General features: G+C 36.8%; 1 protein-coding gene across 18 annotated transcripts in view; it reads left to right on the top strand.

Annotated features, from left to right (window-relative positions):
* ABI2 (abl interactor 2) overlaps positions 1-20,927 on the top strand; it is a 71,749-nt gene that overhangs the window by 15,086 nt on the left and 35,736 nt on the right. For all 18 annotated transcript variants that reach the window (XM_055718748.1, XM_055718745.1, XM_055718747.1 and 15 more), the window contains exon 2: positions 13,870-14,037. In XM_055718748.1, coding sequence (XP_055574723.1) covers positions 13,870-14,037 — 168 coding nt within the window. The remainder of the gene's footprint in view (positions 1-13,869; positions 14,038-20,927) is intronic.

The following is a 20,927-nucleotide window of genomic DNA, read 5'->3' as shown; positions in this document are numbered from 1 at the left end:
TTGGGGACAGACTTGGCAGAACTTACTGTGCCATTGTATGCGCTGCTTATCTTTCATTTTATAATTGCTTTCAAGTTTACGGAGCTCTATCTTGTGTTGGATCCCAAATAATTGATTGTTTGATTCTTTGGAAGGCATGCTGATAGAACTATGTCCTTGGCTGTTGCCTCTACAAGGTCCTGCACAGAGATTTGCTTCTGGGTGTTGGCTGGGATATTGTTGAAACTGTTTTGTTTTTTTTTTAAGAGTCTTAGCATGTCATTTTGTGTGGCATTCACATGAGTTAAGTGCTGTGTTCAACTGACGTTCAAATGTTAGAACAAAGGAACTTAAACTTTAGAAACAGAAACTTTTGTTTGGTATTGCTGTCATTCTCATGAGGTTAATCATGTTCACTTAAGTTTATTAACCTCCTATGTTTTTGATTCAAAGAAGATATTTGGTACATAATCTACTTTGGATGAATAAGTAAAAACAACCACACAGAATTTACAGAGGTTCTGCTGAGGTGTCCAGTTCCATTATTTTGGCTGTCAGGTAATACCAATGCTTCCCTTCAAGACAGCAGTCTTTAAACATTCACTCTATAAAATCCTTGGTATTGTTCTGAAGGATTTTTCAGACATTTAGTCTTTTCAGGCTCATCCTGACTTGATGTTCTAAATCATGGTCCTTTGTAGCTAAAGCAAGAAATCCCTTATTGCTGGTAGATTATGTGTTTCAAGTTCTGGCTTTTCTTTAGCAGGAGGAAAACTCTCCATATTGCTAGAAAGAAATTCTGAAATGGCTCTGTGACCTGCAACACAATTACAGTGTTTTTCAGTCTGGGGAATGTAAGAATTATTGTATGTGGAAAAAAACTTTGCCCAAGTTGAATTTGTTTTATCAAACGTATTGTTTTTTATACCTCAGTGTGATACTTGTTAATTCTTAAAATAAGTGTTTGGCTAATTTGCAGAAAGGAGTAGTATTTAAATTGTGTGAAGGTGACTGCATTACAGTTGCAATGTAGTTAATTTGGGAGATTAAGTGCACATACTTTTATGCATGTAAAATGTTTTTATATTGCTTTAAAAAAATTGTGTTACTGCTTGGATGGAACAGTCCCTTTCTGGGCAAGGAGCACTGCAATTAGTGTGAAAGTAGGTCATGCTTAGGAAAATGTGTGTGTAAAATACAGATCTCACTGGAAATAATTACAGAAAACTTGATGCTGTGGTGTTTAGTTACATGCTGCAGGTTGAATATAGTGACTTTGCTTGCTGTTCTTGAGCTACATAGCAATTGACAGAAGGTTCACTTCTAATTTTGAAGTAAATGGACCAAAACAGCTGGTTAAACGGGAAAAGAGAATAACTACTTTACAGTGCCTTCAGAAAAGGGTTTTTTCCCTTATTTTCTGAGATTCTTAAATTGTAACAGCATAGTAAAGTTTGAGTCTAGTTAAAATGGAAAGCCTCCTGAAACCTTCTGGGTTTTTATGTGCTGACAACTCTGTCAAAAACATGAACAAAATTGATAAACTTCTGAAAAACCTTTACTTCTAGCAGTCTAACCTTGGGAATTATGCTGGGACTCCCCATTTAAGGGCATGACTTTTATATTTCAAAAACGTTCACTAGTTACTTGGGGAGTGCAAAACAGAGATCTAGAGTTTGGCTAACGATGTCTGCATAAGAGGCTAGAATCCCATTCTCCCTCTGCCAATATTGTGTTTTGTCCAGTGCTATGGTAACAGGAGCAAAAGGTTGTAAAAACCTTCTTTGCCAGAAAAGTGAGCAGATACAGCTCTTGGGGCACATAGGGAACGAATCTACTGAATAAGAAGGCATTTGGTTCTGCTTAGCAGTTTTCAGAGTGAACTTTACTTTCTTTCACTTCTTTTAGTTGATCATGTTAGTTTTAGTTAGTCTTCATCCTTTGTTCAGTTATGGGTAGTATAGCAGAGGTCAACGTTCAGCAGGCTGAAAATGGAGGTCAAGAACAAGTTGACCTGTCATCTGCTTGCTTCTGCTCTTTCTGGCAAGCTGTTCCAACGAGGGCAAAGAAAAAGACCTGTATGCTGTGTGGCTTGTTGTGATTTTTCAGAGTCAGATGAACATATTTGTGTTTGGTCATGTAACAGGGTGCAAATGTGCATTTTGGTGATAGAATTCTGCCATGTGGGATGATGTAGCTTTGGAGGAGCTGGAGACATTGACCTTTAGGTGGTTCTACAATAGGCAAGCAAGGCTGTCCTATTTGTTTAAAAGCAAAAAAGAGAAGGTGGGAGAGACTGGGGAACCTTTCTTGAAGAAATGCAGGGAAGCTTCTTGGTGTTTTAGGTCTGTGCTTTAGAGCTGATCAGCTGCTGCTGCAGTTGTCCCAGGCTCTACTAATTTGAGCATAAATCTCTAGGTTTTGGCATTCAAGTATGCTGCCAATAGTTCTTTTGCCTCCTGGAGGAGTGTTGTGTGTTAGGAGTGTTGTGTGAAGGCTTCTTATTTTGATCTCTAATTTTTTAATATGAAATAAAAGATTACTTTTTTTCTTCTCAGATTGTGGGCATGTATCTGAAGATTGTTTGTTTCTTTCAGTATGTCTGAATTGGCAGCAGCTTTAAAAAGTGCCAAGGAACAATAATTTCAAATTTAGAGTTAACTGATCACTGTGAAGGGATTTGTGTAATCCAAGTGTAGTTATTTCCTAGAAATGAAAGAGTGATTATGCAAATACCTGCCGCCAGTTAGTTTAAGCCCTCTCCTCTATCTACTGTCTTTGAAATAGTGTGCTCCTGTTAACGTGGTAGCTATGTCTTTAATTCTCTTAAAGCTTTTTTTAGTCATAGTTATCAAAAGTAGCTATTTTAAAATATAATAACTTCTAGAATGATAACATTTTAGGCCATGCTAATGTGAGGAAGTAGAGACAATGAATGGCGATTGCAAGATTATGTTAGTTGGCTTGGCAATGTGGGAAGAGTTCTGAGCATAATGGGATTGTATTTATTGTAGACAGACAGCAAATGCTTTCCAGCAGCTTGTGTTCCTTGGGCTACCCGACTGCTTTTTACAGTGCCTAGTGAAATGGGACTCTGCAGTACAGCTCAATGACAGCTTGATGTAGCTGTGATAACTGATGTGGGTGTCATCTCCACGTTTGCCTGACTCCTTTGGGAGCTATTGGCTGAACAGGGTGTATACCTTCCCTTCATACGCTGCAGCTACACTCTGGCAATTACAAGCTGCCCTGCCATCAGACTGATCACATCAGTATACTAGGCTGTAAACTGTCGTGGTGGGTGAAGTGGCTACACGTCCTACTTAGCTTTTCTTGCTGTGAGATTGTAATGTCTGGCAGTGGGCACATGGAAGGAGAACCTACTTCGTCTGCCACAGATAACTCTGTGATTCTAAATTCTTTGGCCTCAGTCATTGCTATGTAATGAATTGAATTGAGAGTTTATAGTGGAATGGCGGAACTGGCAAAGTTGGGAAATAACAAATGTTACATAACCCCTTGTGACTAGATAATGTTTTGGGAAGCTGAAGTAGATCTTTCTTACAAATGGTAGATTTAATCAGATTTCGAGAGAGATAGAGATACACAATCTGTTCATCTGGTATTACTAAGGAGAAAACAATCAGTGCAAAGAACTTTTTTTGTGCAGGAGACTATAATTACTATATGATTGTAGTTTGTTCCAACTTTGAAGGCCACTTTGCATCTGAAAAGTAACTTTTGCAAATGCTACAGTGTCTTGTTCTATTTTTATCAAGTAGCTGTGAAACCAAATTTGAGTTGAACTGAATTAATCAATGGGTTTTACTTGTACTCTCTGTGAAAACTTCTGGACACTGAAGCATCCTTGGTGAGTGAAGAATTGTAGAACAGCAGATACATGAGTTAGTAGCGTTAAGCCTGCAGATCTTTGCTGTTTCTGAGGTTCTTCATTCAGTGCATTTGTGTTGGCTTAGTCTCTTAATGGCCACAAATATGTTGATTTTGTACTGGTATTAAAGCCCAAAGTGGCCTTGTATTTGGAACTCTAATAATAATTACGTTGTTATATGAACTGGAAAATGATCCACTTCTCAGCTGTGTTATTGCAGAAGAGCTAACAGAGTAAGGTGAAGCCTGCATTGATTAACGGAGTGAGCAGCGAGTCTTAAATGCACATGGGGAATAGGTTTTTCTCACTGCTGCTTGCTTCTCAAGCAAGAGCTACAGCTGATGCTGTAAAGCAGTGATGAATAACTCTACTACGTTAACTGCGTTTTAGATGTAAACACATTTAGATGCTATCATGCTGACCAGTATCTCGTGATCTGTCATTTTAAACTATTATTTATGTGTTGAACAAACTTTATTTTAACCTTGTCTGGTAGGTTTATATGAATGCAGCATGCCCTGGGTTTTTTTGCATAAACGTGACTTTGGCTCTACTTTCAAAGAATAAGCCAGTTCTGGTGAGAGCAGGGCATTTGCATGTGAAAACTGGTCGGCTTGTGAGTGTATGGAAATAAATACAAAGTTTGATCCAGGTGATGGCTAAGGGAAACAGATGAGAAATCTGTTGCAATGATGCTGGCAGTGTGAAAACAGGGGTGGAAGTTATTAGATGTCAGAGAAGCTGTGCTTGTCCACAGCTATCAGTTGTTATCTTTTTCTTTTGGGTGCAGTAGACTGATATTCTTGTCATAGATAACAAACCAGTGAGTGAGTTTTGTCTTTACTGGCAGTCTTGAATGCAGTATGTATTTTAAAAAGTTGCTTTTCCATTTAGGAGGTTAGGCTTCATGTATACTTCCTTGAAGGGTAGCTTTGCTAGCTTTTATGCAAACCTACATTTTGAGGCTCAGCACAAAAATGAAAATATCAAGAGAATCAACTGCAACGAAAACAAAAGACTTCAACTTGATGCAAATGACCTGATACTGACTGTATGGGATTATTGATACTGAGTTTCAGCTGGTTTAAAAATTAGGAAGTCACGCTTATGGTCGAGAAATTCTAGTGACAGTGCGTCATTAGTTTTTTGGTAATCTGAAAAACTGAACAACCTGATGTCAAAGACTATGAAAGTGTGAATAGTAAGAGTATAGTCCTCAGCTAGAATGATTGTTAATAGTATACAGATACATTAAGCTAAATTATCATCATAATTCAATTATAAAAATGGAAATAGCATTTGTATTTATATTCATATCAGTAGAATATGATGAATGCAATTAGCCTTGCATTTGGAAATGGCTTTTTGAATATATATATATATAGATTGTTCTTTGAATGTTGTTTGAATTATGGAATCTAATGATAGTTTTAATGCATTCTTAATTCTAAAACTAGTATCTTCTGTATTGATTATGTTTGGCCTAAATGCCAGAGCTCCTTATACAGTTTTGGTGATTGCTGTGCTTAGACTACTGTGTGATCTCATCTCAAAAGGTGATGTGTTTGATTCAATTTAGAATATACAGAATTCACAGTACTATGACAGTAGTTCTAATGCCATTTCTTTTGAGTTGTATTCAGAAGAGGTTACTTCAGTAACTTCATACTTAAGATGTTTAAATTTTAAAAGCACTTTGTGTGAACAGCAAATGAAACACTTTCAGTTAGGTGTTGAGTAGAGACTTTGGATGCAATTGCAAAGAAATGTACTTCTCAGTTTGTCAGATGTTGATAAGGTGGGTTGGTTTAGGTGCCTGACTGTAACCTCTGTGCGATGGTTCACCTACGACTCAAGTTTCGTTGCCGTGCTGGTTCTTTTGTTGTGTATTGGCACTTCTGAGAGCAGTTCGCTAACAAAAAGGAGTCATGTCACTGGGATACTGACACGCTCTGTTCTTCATAGGTGGGACAAAGAGTTGTCAAGCAGGTTACTTTATAGTTAGCTGTCCAGGTAAGGTCGTGTTAAAAAATTTTGTGAAGTAAAAACATTCCATCTCCAAAGTCTAGTGCTATCATTCTTATTGTGTGCTAAATTACCAGTCCCATTCATCTTGTTGCTTCCCCTGTTGAGCGGTCTCAGTGTTATCTTGTTACTTGTGTATTCATTTGAGTGCAGAATAATAGAAAGTTGTCAGAGAACTTCCATGTGTGTGTGAGAAATTGTTACCCATTCATATCTGAAATGTTGTTTGCTTATGTTTCTTAACATTTGATTAATTCATAATGTTCAAGGTGTAGGATGCATGTAAATGGGCAAGATGACTACCAGCTCTTCTTAATTTTTAAATAAATGCGTATATGTTTGAATAGGATCACAAAGCAGTCAAGTTAGCCCTCCCTCTTCCTAAAATAATAACAGCAATAATTACACAAACAAGCAATTATGTAGAGAAAAATGTTTACATGTAGGGATGAATAGTTTAGAGATTGTAGTATTACAGTCGGCAGTGAACAGGAAAAAAAATATCTACCTGCAACTCCAAGTACTTTGGAGCTCTGGTTATACTGAAGAACAGATAGACTGGGCTTCTCCCTGTGTTCAATGTACTAATAGATTACAGGGATCCTCCTGCACATCTGAAAGGGAAGTATTGAGGTTTTCTGGTAGTTGTATGGTATTTATTTTTTTTAGGACCTCTGGGAGATCTCATTTCCTTCTGTTCTAATACCTCAGTGATTCCTTCTCCTTTTTCATGTTTGTTTCACCTGCATGTTATTGACTAACTACTTAAGAATTATATAGTACCTGTTTTTCATTCTGGGAATGAACAGTTCTGGTAATGAAGGAGGAGTAAGGGATATTCTTTAGCAAGTAAGTATTTAATGAGGTAGTTTGTTAAAAGAGAAATTTGTATTTTTCACTGACAGTTATGTAACTTCTTGGCATGATTTGGGCATAATTATTGGATTAATGGTGCTCAGTTTTCTTCTCAATCATTTTTTTCTAGCTTAAAAAAGGACCTTAGAAAGCATTTGGATGGGCTAAGCAAATACCATCTGTGCAGTTGAATAAATGTGTGTAAAATATTTAATTATGTATGAGGCTTTCAGTAACTTCAAGGAATTCGGCAACAATTAAAATGGAAAGGATGATGTAAAAGCTCAATCTTGTATTTTTCACAGGAAAACTGAAGTGTGCTTTGTCAGTATCACAGTTGGGCACATTTCGTACTGAATAACACAAACTTGTTGAACTCTGTGGCATGTGGCTTTTGTTCTTGAGGCTTCTTGAAGCTGGTGCAACCGCATCAGAAACCTAAGGTGTTCTGCTTGCTGGTCTTAAGACAAATGCTTGCTTGGGTTTGTGTTAACAGTTACCAAAAGAAACAACTGTTATATTGGTTAAATGAAACTAATCTTCTCTTTCATTCTTAAAATTTCACGGTTACTTTTTTCTGTCACATATATTAAATATGAGTTTTGTTTCACTGAACAGTACTGTTTTGAACAATAGCAAGAGATGCTGTGTATGTTACAGAAGTGATTATTACATTCTCGATGCACTTTTCAGTGTAGTTAGTCCAATGTCAAACTGTTTAACCTCAGCTTCCACTCTGATTCCTAAATATTACTGGGTAAATGCATTGTATGCTGAAGAATTGATTTGGGTATGAATTGAGATTTTTCCATTCATTTTTTTCTAAGAGATTTTTAGGTTTAGGCTAGTTGTGAGTAATAATAGGAATGAAAAGTGCTCTTTTTTTTCCCCCTCTCAATTCAATGCTAAGTATTAATCTTGAAAGATTTTTTTTTTTGTCATATTGATATTAAAGGCAACAATTTGTGTTAATCTGCAATTAGAAACACAGTTTCTTTATCAGCTTATAGGTCCAGACTTTTTGGGTCATCTAACAGAATTTGTTGGAGAAGTTCTGTTAGCCCATCTGACAAACAAGCTTAAAAGTTGGGGAAAATGATTTAAAAATATTTATTTTTAGAACTACAGCAGGAGAGAAACCTAACTGCAATAACCAACTAAACTGCTAGCAGCTTTTAGCACTTCCTCTCATGCACCAGTTTCAGATCTCTCTTAATTAACTATTTCCAATTCGTAAGAGCTATGTTTTTCTTTTTTCACATGTTGCTCTCTTTGAAGTCTTTCCTTTTCTTCTAATTTGGTAGCATTTCTTCTGTTGTCTAGTTGGGTTGATGTTCTGTAGATCTTACTATAGCGCCCATGTTGCCTCCATTTGTTTCATTGTAGAATTTCTTTCTGCGTTAATAGCTGTCTTTTAGTACAGAATTGTTCCTAACAGTGGCATAACAGACTTCACCAGTATGTTCTGGCTGATCTCACTTTGGGGTGGGAGAATGCATTAAATTTTCTGTTCTTTTGTAGCCCTCCTTTTTGTGCTCCATATCATAATTTTGGCATTTTGCATACCTTACTGCATGTTTTATTCTCTCATCTGCACCACACTCTCCATTCAGTATAATTTTTTCTTCTTTGTAATTTGTTTTTTTTATTGCTTGTATAAGTACAAAAGTTGGTATTTTTTTAGGGAGGAGAAAAAAACATTGAGAGGTTTAATTCCTAAAGTAAAAGGATATATTAGCAGTCCAGGCCATTTCTGTTTCAAATCTGGTAATGTAATTGTGCTATGTAAATGGAACTTTCAGCGTGGCTAGAAAAAGTGATGCCTAGGCTCTGCATTCTGACACGAAAAGTAGTCATCTTTGCACTTAGTGCAGGTTGAATTCCAGATCCTTTCTAATGCTAGCAATTTGGGTTATACAGTCTAATATAAAAAAAAGATAAATATTTTCATCATAGTTCCTGAGCTGTGTTAGACTTAGTGTCCATCTTTGTTTGGACCATCATGTGGAAGCGCAAACTGTTACTAATTTTCTAGTGTCTGAAGGCAAGCACATACTGTCACACTATGTATGTAATACATGCCTTTTCTGACTGGATGTAAACTCTGGGCATTTGTAGCTGACTTGAATGACTTTGATCTTCTGTTATCTAAAAGTGCCAGCTTTGTATAGAGTAGTCACTGTAGTCTGTGATGTAGCTCTCAGACTGGATCCATCCTGTGAAATATTTCCATCTAGTCTATTGTTTTGTTTTCTGGAGGAGGCAAAACAACTGTTTTAGTAGTGGGTGCTTCCTACAAATGGAAAACATTCTCTAGGGGAGAGCTGTGCAGAGCAATGGTTGCTGCTGTGTCTAGGTGCATGGGGTACCGCTTCCTGCTGCTGCAGAGGTAACCTCTCCCAGTAGCAGCTGACATCATCCTCACCCCATATGTAGCTGGTAGGAGCATCAGATGAGCTCTCTGTGGCGAGTTAAAATGGTGCTCATAATTACTGTTGAGAGCAGGGGAAAAGGATGCTGCTTTGTGACTCAGTGTGGACCACCTGATGTGTGCATTGTGTGGAGAAAAATGATAAACACAATAGATGCTAAGCTGCTGCATGTAAATTGGATAACGTGGGCACAGAAGACATCAATGATCCAAACATTTTTTATTTTTAAGTCTGTGAAGATGATCCAGCTGTGATGCTTAATTATCTTCTTAACTTTGAAAAGTTGAAGCTGGAAGTTTAAGAGGTGGAGATGTAGCAGCATTCTTAATACAGTTAATGGAAAAATATTAAGGGAAACAAATGAGACACTGTCCACAGGTCTTGTGGAAACAAAAAACCCAAAACAAACCAATGTGCACTGTCTCTCTCTCTATATATATATACTGGAAGGCTGGCAAAACTGCAGTGATCTCTACTTTCCAGCACTTGTTCCTTTTCTGTAGTAAGTTGAGCAACTTTGGATGGTTCTTCCCTCTTTATTCTTGATTGTGTGCTTCATTGTGTTCCTATGGCTATGCAGTGGCTTACATGAGGGAAAACTCATAATGTGGTTTATGGATCAGATAATTTTCATTTTGGACTTGCTTCCTGGTCTAATTCACTACAGCAAAGGGAATATGCAGTTTGTGTTGGGAACCTCTACTTCCACAGGTACTGCTGATGAAACTAGAACCTGAGTCTCCGTAATATCATGATTAGGTGTTCAAACCATAGTTCAGTAAACATGATTTGCTCTTCCTCTGTGGTGTCTATTAAGTTTTGCTAGGGCAAGTGTTTGCAAGCTTGCATGTCAGGGAAGATGATGGAATTGACAGGACTTTAAAATAACCACTTGTTTCTTAGGTTATTTGTAAACTAGCTTAGGTACTCAATCCACCATGCAGGCCTACAAATACAGTCCTTTCACAATGGGATGGATGTGTTAGGACTAGGAGTGAGAAGCTGCCTATGTTGACAGTGTTGCAGAAGAGTGACTTGTCAAAAAATGGCTTTTATTTCTTAAATTAGTATCCATTTAAAAAAAGTATAGATCGAGCTGATCTAACAGTTGGAAGCATTGCTTCCCTAAGAGTGGTGTGTGTCTAGATGTTACGATGTCCTTTTTTTTTTCATAGGCATGCGTAATTTTGATGTGAGTGCTAGATTCAAGATATTTTAAGACGTTGGAGAGATATTCAGTGGTCTGTTTCATGGCATTTAATTTAGGTCTGGGCACTGAAAACTTGCTACCAGTTCTTGATCATGCTGACTGCAGTGTGTCTGCGAACTGGATGGCTTCAGGGATTCTGGTTAATGTTCTTAAGTATTCACAGTAACAAGTCTTCATTTTGTTATAATGAACATAGCAGAATGTTTCTTGTGTTTTCAGTGTTCTGCGTAAAACGGTTTTCCAGAGGTTACTGAAACTGCTGTAGAGAGGCTATGAGTTTGATTAGGACCAAATTAGTGTTTTTATCTATCACTAAAGAATTTTGGTAGGAGTGGATATTGAAAAACTTTTTGCTTGCCTTACAGTCAAGTATGAAGCACATTGGCTGGTATTTTGGTGTTCCAAATATCAGAGTATCAGATCTTAGTCTGGTAAGGGTTATGTTTGAATTTGGCTTACTGATAACTTGGAATCATTATTTTACTTGCAGAAATCCCTTTAGTTTACATACTCGGATTCATTATCAGTGTACTGTTTAGTTGTTTAAATCCATTGCTAGGTTTGAGCATGGCAGCAGTTCTAAGCAATATAATTAGGTGTCCGTCGGGAGTATTCTTTGGGAGCTTGTTACATAGGAGCATATAAGATACCATCTCTGGAAATCTGCTTTCCAAATTAAAAGTTAGATTTTATGCTAAACACAATTTACCATTTCAAGTTAAATTTTAACTGATGTTTATTACTATATCTCCTCAGGGGAACTTTAGATTTGATGTAAGTATTCCAGGCTGTTTTTCCTAGTTATTGTGTTAGACTCAGGTTTTCACCTCTTGAAGGTTTTTAGGGTAAACTTGACTGTTTTAAAATGCTGTCATTAATTATTTTTTTTTATTGCTGTTGTGAAGTGGCTTGACAATAGTACATTCAAATAGTAATTTTAATTTGAAAATTCAACACATTCTGCATCTTTCCATATACAGGGAGAAAGTTCAAACCTCAATTTTGCTGTGCCAAGCGTGAGTGAAGTTTGCTTCAGAGAACTTTGGGCTCCCTATAAAGGCATGCAGAGCAAATTACAGTTGTTCAGGTTATCAGCCAAATACAAATTACATTTTTTTTGTGCCAATAACAGTTCAAAATGTGTTTATATAGGATTGCTGTTTTATGAAATTTGTAATGTGTTTGAACATTGAGAAACCAGTTCCTTGCTGATTTGAACTGGTGTGAATGGGGATGACTTGAGTTTAGCTATTGGGTGACATCAGTGGGAGGACTAGCTCTGAACACGTATTCATATTTGTGCTTCTTTAAGCAGTAAAACCATAGCAGAGGCTCATAATTTCCAAGATGATAGATTGTTTTCCTTTTGTTCTTAAACACTTTGGCTTTTAATGAAAAAATACTGTGTTTGCTGGCTTCTGCTCTGCTATTCTGGATGTACAGTGTGCTCATGTAAATCAGCAATTTCTATAAATAGACTATCAGCAGCTGCAGAGCAAAACTGACAAGCTTCTGGTCATTTTTATTTTTGCCATTCAGAAGCTGCTTGAATAGCTGTTAAAGTGCCCAGTAGTATGTGTGCCTGCTGTAGTGAGATCTGCAGACTGAGCAGAGGTTATGAGTAGGGAGATGGAAAGAAAGAGTGGATTTACAAACAGTGTGAGAGTAGAGGCAAAGAGCTCTGTATTCCTTCATTTGGGAGTCCTTAAGCTGAGTTTAGAGCTCTTTTATATAAAAGCCTGCTGGCTAAAAGTCAGGAGTTCTTAAATGGGGTCTGGGGATAGCATTTATCTTAACTTCTTTATAGCTGGATGTAAGACAGCCTTTACAGGTGTGCTTTGTTGGGGAGCATTATCAATACCATGCCCTAAGAAGCTGTCTCCTAAAATGTTCAGTTCCTTCTGGTGCTGGGTCTGGTTTTGTCTGCTGCTTGGGAAAGAAACAGCCAGGCAAGAATGCTTACCTTCTGCAGCATTCCTCCCTCTTGCACCACCGTGCATACGGCTCTGGTATGGCTGAACAGCAGCTGCTACCGTCCTCCTTTGTAGAAGCAGGCTAGGAAGTGGTAGCAGTATGGCCTGCAAGAAGGAATGCTGACAGGCCAACCAAGTCACCATTGTTTGTGGACACCAGGGAGGTTTCCAGGAAAGAAAAAGTATTTAATATCTTTCATGGAGCTTTTAATTGAAGTCTTGTGTCTGTGTTTACATGTGTGGTGGTTGTTTTTGGGTTTGTTTGTTTGTTTGTTGGCTGGTGGTCTTTTTTTGAAAGCTAGCAACCTTCTTTTAAGAGCCTTACTACAAGGTCTCAGGAAGTACCTTGGGCTGTAACAATTATTTTCCTGAAATAGAGATGTTCTTTCTTTTGGTGTTTCCCAAAGTACATACAATAAAATGGATGGTAGATTTGGTTTGTGCTGAAAGATGTTGAATGTCTTTCTATTCCCCCCCTTGTAATAAAAGCACATTTCTTGAACCTTTATACCCAACCTATGTGAATAATATATAAAGGAAAGGGAATTATGAAATACAGATTTATAATGGCAGTTGGGAACAGAGAACATTTGTCAACTGTTTTAGAAACAGCATCATCAGCCTGTGAGGTGGCTAAAGATCACCTAGAAGTGAAATTCGGTGTATTCCAAAGTCTCGGAAACTGAAAAGTTTCCTAGCATCTTAATTGTTTGTTTTACCAGTGCTTTAATCTGCGTTCTTTGTACTGAATTAGATCTTTCTAAAATTAACTGTTATTGGAGGAGAAACACAGGACCTTGACAGCTAGACTCTTAGGTTATTATTTTTAATGTTGTTTGAAATGTATGTATGTTTTTAAACTTCTAATGGATGTCTTCTGTCTTGATAGCCTAAATATTTTCGAGTGCTCTACTACTAGAAAAATGGAGCATTCTGATTCTTCATAGAAGAAAATATTGACAATGTCAAAAAGCACAAAACATGTTTGAATAGAAAACACGGACTTGTTCTTTTTAACAATTATTCCCTTCACGTTTTATTCAGCTGCCATTTTAACAGAGTAATTATAGTTCATTCACTGTGAACTACCATTTGTGGCAATGAGGTCTAAGTAATTGGGAGGGATGAGGAGTATGGTACTTGGCAGACCCTTGCAGGCTGTTACGAGATCTATTTGAAGTATGAAGTTTAGAAGAAGAAAAGAAAAAGTACCTCAGAGTGCTTTTAATGGTTATTTCTAAAATACAGTATAAAAAGTTTCACTTTAAGTATTTCAGGAAAAGATGAGTATGTTGTATATCAGCTTAATTCCTTTCATAAAGTATAGAAACTCTTAAAATACAAAGTTAGTATCTTTTGCAGAATGAATGGAAAGGTGGAAAAACTGTAGAATTAGTTTGACATGTAGAATTCCTTGATCTTTAAAGACAGGCAAAAGGAGTACATTCTGAGAATCTTTGTGTGAGAGACTTTACTAAATAACCCTTTTATTTCTGCTTTTAGTCAGCAGATAAGCAGCGAGCCCTGGAAGAAACCAAAGCCTACACAACCCAGTCATTAGCAAGTGTAGCCTATCTGATCAACACTTTGGCCAACAATGTTCTCCAAATGCTGGATATCCAAGCATCCCAACTTCGACGCATGGAATCTTCAATCAACCATATTTCACAAGTGAGATGTTTTTCTGGATTCTCTCCCCCCCCCCCCCGTCTTTGTTTTTGAAATGTATTCATAGCAAGTAAAACTCTTACCTGACATTTTGTGAATGAGAATAGTCACATTTAAAACAGAAGGATGCGTTTCTTCTTATAGTAATTCTGAGAATGGCTCTTGTTATGTGATTGGATATCTGTGTTAGTGTGAACATTTTACATAGGCTAAGAGATTAATTGCATTCTTTGCCAGTTTGTTCTGTGGATAGGGGGCCATTCTGCGTAAGTGAAAAGCACAGAAAAATCACTAATGGAAAAATCAGAATCTTATGTTAAGGGACAAATTAAGCTTTCCAAATCCTATTTGGTGACTGACTTTACTTGGTATTTATTGGCTAGAGGCTCTTAAAATTAAGGGAAAGAAATATGGAATAGATGGTGGAAAACAATACTTGTCATCTTTTTACTTTTCCTGTTGCTATAATACTGGCATCTAACGATAAAAGCAGAGATGGCAAAAGTAGTTTACTCCTGGCTTTTTTTAATAAAACTTTGAAATTACATGAACAGAAGGCAAAATTAATGCTTCGAGTTTGTGTATGGCTGCAGAACTCCTGCCATTGCTGTTTTTCTGAGCAGCAATAGACTAAGCTACTATTATCAGGAATCCCTGTCCCATCTCTACTGATGTGAGAATTTTGGCTGCCAGAGTGGGCTGAGGATGGATAATAGATTTAGTAGAGGTTTACGTGCCAGTGATGGATTAAAAGAGAAGTTTAGAGCAATGGTACAGCACTTTCTGGTTTTCTGTTACTGGAGGGTTGGTTGACATCCTTACTGAATATTTTGTGTCTTATTTGACCAATACATTTTTGCTGCTAGGATTTCTTGATCTCCATGCAATAACATAATAAATTAAAATGAAGACTATTGTGGTATTTAGAAAGACATTTGAAAGTAGGAGCTGTGTAAGGTGGGAAATTAGCAGATTGAACTGATCTGTTGATTTGCTGGTGCTGGAAGGATTGCTAAACTCTAATAGAGGTTTGAACCAGTGAAAGAATTGAATAATTTATATGCTAACTTAATGAGCTGACTCAGCTCACTGGGAGGTCAGATGAATTCCAGAGCAGGTGCAAAGGAAGATGTGGGGAGGATTTTCTCTTCTGGTAGTAGTATGCTGTTAGATTGCCTCAGTTACCTCGTGCAACTGCATCCTCAAAAATAAGTTGAGAAGTTTGATTTCTTCTTCTACATGCCTCTTGTTAATCCACGGACAACTTAATTACTTTTTTTCCCCAGAAAATGTTGCAAATTACTCTGTGTGTGTGTACATATATGTGCTATATATATATGCTGTGTATGTGTGTATATACCTCTGTGTATGTGTGTGTGCTTGTGTCTGCGCTTTTTGACAGGCTAGTGACAGCTGACAAGTATTTCAACTATTTGAAAGCCTGACAGAAAAGACTGTAATATGAATAAAAATATTCAGAGTTCACTGGATTTTGCATTTTATAGATGTAGAAAGTTCATTTTGTCAGACTGTTTCTGTAAATTAGCTTTTGTGGAAGGGCAGTAGCATTTTAAATTTTTTCCTTCTGAGAGGCTGAGATTTATGCAGATTGAGGTGCTAGGTAAAATTGTCTTTAGCATTTATGCAGAATGGCTAGTTATTTAAAATGGAGCACTAAATTACCAGTGCCCAATAGCTAATGAAGGTGTATCTGCCAAAATTCAAAGGCTGCACTTGAACAACCAAAAAAAGTTTGTGTGTTTTTTTTTTAAATATTGCTGTAAAAGTGAAAACTGAGTTTGTTTTTTGTTTTATTTTGAGTCTGCATCATCTATATGTAGGATGCTCCCCAAATCTTCATGGAAGAAATGTTACCAGAGGAGCAGACAGTATTTGAATTCTGGATATTACATACATGAAGTGTGTTGATCCAAGGAACTTAATAAAGTTGAATTGGATATGTTCAGAAATTGTTTCATCCCATGATACCAATGTTGTAGACGGTTATTTTTCTTTTAAAAAAAAAAGGATTTATTTTGTTACATTTTTTGTGTAATAAATTATTTATTTTCAGGAAATTTGATTATAGTTCTCCTGGAACGAGTCTAACTTGCAGAAGACTTCCTTGGTCTTTTTTTATCTTGGGTGTAAAGTTTAGTGGACTGTTTCTAGTACCACTTAAAATGCCTCATGATATAATACCTTATTACCAAATTACAGTTTCAGTCAGTCAGACTTGAAATGATGCCAGTAACACAGAATAGAGAGCAGGTTGGTAATTACCATCTGCGCGCAGTGCATCATAGCCTTAATGCTTTGGTCAGTAGGTACGGAGATTTAAGTTTAGAAAACACTAATGCAAATTGCAATATCTGGATTGCTTTTAATTCTGATTTGGTATTTCATATATTCTCCAAAAAGGGACCAAAATGATTTATCTCTCAGTAAGAAAACTTTTTTCAAAAGTGCTTGTTTTGTTCAAGTGTAGCACAGACTGGAAGAGATGTGATTAACTTTAGAAAATAAATATTCTAGTTCTCTGTTCATTGATATAATGCTGATTTCTATCACTTTTTATGTTTCCTTCTAAATGCCAACTTAATGAAAGAGCTGAAAAGGAAGCTGATAATAATTTGTGGTTTTTCAGATCATATATAGGTCCTGAATAAGGAAATTGTTACTATTGAAACTATTTTTACGGAAGTGATTAAGTTCTAATGGTTTAAAATTTAGGATTATTTTGATTTGGTCTGAAAGCTGATGAATCTATTCTTACTTGTCTTCTTGAACCTTGTCCAGAACTAGATGATATGCAGTGTTTCATATTTGGCTGAAAATTTAAAACCTAAGTACAGATAATCTGTATAAATATTTATACTTGTTAAAAAAATTGTGTTGCAGTTTTCGAGTTAGCAGACACTGTGAAATGTTGCTAACGACCAAATTCTTTAAATTAATCTGGCAGATTTTCAGGTTTTAATATTTGGATGATGAAAAATATTTTTTCAGGTTTAGTTATAGAATATTTCTGTTAGCAAGGTCAACTTTAAAACTAGGATGCTAATGATGTAAAGAAGCGTGTTATCACAAAGATGGTAGTGATGAGTTACCTCCAGTGGCACTGCATGATGGAGAAATCTGCTGTGTTGTCTTCTTACAGAGCCTGACTCCCCTGATACTGGCCATGAGAACAGGGATTGACTAGACCTCAGATTTGAATTTACCTGTGGTCAGTACGTGTTGCTCAGCTGAACTGTAGCAACATGTGTGAGCTGGTTGGTCTCTGCAGGGAAGTTCACTTGGACCTTCCGTTCATGTCCGTAAAGGCTTGTAACAGTTGTCAGTTGTCTTATTCTTGTAAATTACAAGAATAGCCAAACTCTTTCAGAAATGGTAATGTGTGCCTAATTGTCAGTTGTCTTATTCTTGTAAATTACAAGAATAGCCAAACTCTTTCAGAAATGGTAATGTGTGCCTAATTGTCAGTTGTCTTATTCGTGTAAATTACAAGAATAGCCAAACTCTTTCAGAAATGGTAATGTGTGCCTAATTTTCTACAGTATATATTACCTGTTCATGGAGAAAGTAGCTTTTCAGCATTTTTGTATTGTTATGACCTCTTTGTGTATAAATTACATACAATTCTGGTTGAGGCAATTAATGTCACATTTCTAACATCAAAATTAGACAGTTACTCATTTTAAAGCAATAATCCAATTTCCAAGGTAATTTGCAATTAATTTGTTTAAATTCTATCAAATTCAATTATAAAAAATAAAGGGCCAACAACACTATTTTTAAGCAATGTTTTCTTCTAAGATTTTTTTAAACTGAATTTTAAAAGCACAGACTAACAGACTGACAATAAATTTATCAATTTAATTTAGCATGGTTTGAAAAGAAGTGGTGCCCTTCCTGCCAATCTCCCACTGGCTTTAGATGGCTGAGCATGACATCATATGGTATGGAGTATCCCTTTGGTCAGCTTGGATCAGCTTTCCTGGCTGTCCCCCCTCTCAAGTTCCTGTGCACCCCCAGCCTACTTGCTGCTGGGATGGCATGAGAAACAGAAAAGGCTTTGGCTCTGTGTAAGCACTGCTCAGCAGTAACAAAAACATCCCTGTGTTATCAATGCTGTTTTGAGCTGAAATCCAAAACATAGCCCCATACCAGCTACTATGAAGAAAATTAACTCTACCCCAACCAAAGCCAGCACAAGTGCTAACTTAATGCTGCAGGAAAATTCACTTACGGGTAGATGAGAATATTTCTCAAAACTCTTAGTTTAGTGACTTTTAAGTGAATTGGTAAATAGTGTTAACTCTGGAATCCCAGAAATTATTTGATTTTTTTTTTTTTCTGTTTTAATCTTTACAGATCTTGAGGCTATTTTAATTGAATTCAGTATGGAAACTTGATGTTTCATACTGGCCATAAAATTCATAATAGAAAAAAATGCAGTGGGGTATACTTTTTTTTTTCCCCCATTAAGCTACCCCTTGGCTTACTACAGGTATTTTGGAAAGCATATGAAAAGATGAGAGTAATGAGCCTGACTAACAAACCATCATTTAAAAGCTTTTGCCGGAGGTAATAGGTAACGGAGCTGGGGGTGGGGGAGAAGCACAACAATGCTGTTTGGATTTCGAAGTTGAAATTTCTTGTTAGAAAACAGTGTTTTAAGTTACAGAAGGACTCAGTGTATCCCATCTGGTTTTTTTGACAGACTTTCCAAGCCAGGTGTTCTGTTAGTCCTGCTCTAACCCCCGAAACTTTGTAACAGAAGTTTCTAAAGTGCTGAATAAACATTCTGGTGGCATCTCCTGTCTCAAGGGATTTATGCTAGTACTGGAAACAATAATTACCTGCATGTTGAGGATAAATGTTTTCATTTTCTTCAGTAGCAGGTTAATCTTTGTTGCTTTCTCTACTAATCAAATACCTCAGTGTTCCTTTCTGCATTTTTATAAGTGTCTTAAGAACTTACGACTCCAGTAGTCTATGAAGTAAGAAAATGAATTTTTTTAAAAAACTGCCAGCAATGTGCTTTTCAATACAATTTCAGGAGTATGTACCAGAATTAGGTGCCTTTTTTGTACTCTTAGTCTTTCCATAGCTATTCAAGGTAAAAGAGGTGTTCTGAACCATCATGCAAGAGAATTCCCATAAGACAAGCTTCAGGTTTTAATTCAGTCTTAATAAGCATTTCATTGTTTGTTACTTTAGTCATGCCTCACTGATCACCACAGTCTTTAAGGAAACTGGTTATACTCACAACTCCTATGAATAATTAAAAAGCCACTTTTCATTCACGAAAACAAGTTTTCTCAGTGCCAAGATACCATCACTACAGTAACACGTGCATTAAATACCTATATTCACATTGTATTGATAGATAATTGCATTAGAGAATACTAAATAGATCTTTAATGTTGCAGAGCTCAAGCACATGAAATGGAGAGAAAGGAAGAAATCAGCTTGCCGACACTGCACTGTCACCTTCTTTCTGATTTGTAGATCAAAATTAAGGCTTTGAGAGTGTGGTGTCCAAGGCATAAACTACTTTTGACGATATTCAGGCCTGTAAGATGTTGATGTTTCAGTACCCTTGAAACATCGTATATAGCATTTGAGGTGCAGCTGCTGTTGCAGCTGAGGTTGTTTAACAAATGGTATCAGAAGCCTGTGAGACAAAGAACATACAAGACTCAGTGTAATGTTTCTGCAGTTCTCTAGTGACTTGTCTAGATCACAGATAGTCTGAGATAATCATAGAGATTGAATTCTTCAGTGGTTTTAAACATGAGACTGTCCTCCAAGTTGTTGCAATCACATACAATTAGCTTATCAAAAAGCATGTGCTTTTTAAGTCCTCCACAGATGAGGTGAGGATTCTGTAGGACAATTTCTGGTATCACTGCTGCCTGTTCCAGAACTTCTCCTTCCACTATGCTGCAAAACCAAAGGTCTGGCACATAGGAGGGATAAAAACCTGTGATGAAAGATAAAATATTGAATCTTACCCTGATGCAAATGGTGCATTTTTGGTACTCTGGCCTGGAACATGTTCATGTGCTCTGTTTGCACGGGTGCTTGTACAATCTATAATATGCTAAGAGCTGTGAAGATCTGATCTAGACTATTGTAATGGGGGATGGTATCTAGACCTGATCATCACAGGGATCTTCAGAAAGGACTTTGACGAAATTGATTGGAGGGTGGTTTATATGTTAAGCAGTTGTAGAAATACATGTGTTTCTATTAAGCTTGTAGGAATTTTTGCAGAGTTTATATATTGTCCAGATCTGGGTGGGTTTTTGTGAGGGTGATGGAGGATGTGTCCCAGATAGTTTAACTACCCCTATTAAATTTAAAATCACTGTTTAACGAACTCAAGCTTTCCAAAGAGAGGGTTGCCAGTATGTTTTGACCTTGAACAATCTATTTTTCTGTTGCTTTGTTTTAAGAAATAGCTGTGCAACTTTAGTAGAAACCTTAGAGGTCTAGGCACATGGTACTAGAGGTGGCAGGAATGTACATGACCGAGTTGTGTTCAGAGCTGAAATTTAACAAAGTTGCAAGATCTTGAAAATATGTTGTTGGAAAATACTAGGTAATCTTGATAGATAGTAATTTAAGCTTTCATGTAGTGCTCCTGGTATTTGTGGCAATTCTCTGGAAAGAATGTGAAGAAACAACTTCTTGGAAGTGTTTGGTTTTTTGCTTTTCTGTTTTAAAATTTTTGTAATTTTAAAGGTTGTGATGATTGCAGAAGGTAATACAGGGTCCATTTTACTTGTTTTGCTATCAGTAGCACAAACAAAAGGGTAAAAGGGTGTAAACTGCCCCACTGCCGTGGTCCTTGCCCATAGAAAAATAATAATTAAAAAAAA

This window comes from Falco cherrug, chromosome 8 (genome assembly GCF_023634085.1).
Source record: "Falco cherrug isolate bFalChe1 chromosome 8, bFalChe1.pri, whole genome shotgun sequence".
Classification (NCBI taxonomy): Eukaryota; Metazoa; Chordata; class Aves; order Falconiformes; family Falconidae; genus Falco; species Falco cherrug.
Note: the sequence above shows the minus strand (reverse complement) of the source record. Positions and strands in the feature narration are given on the sequence as shown.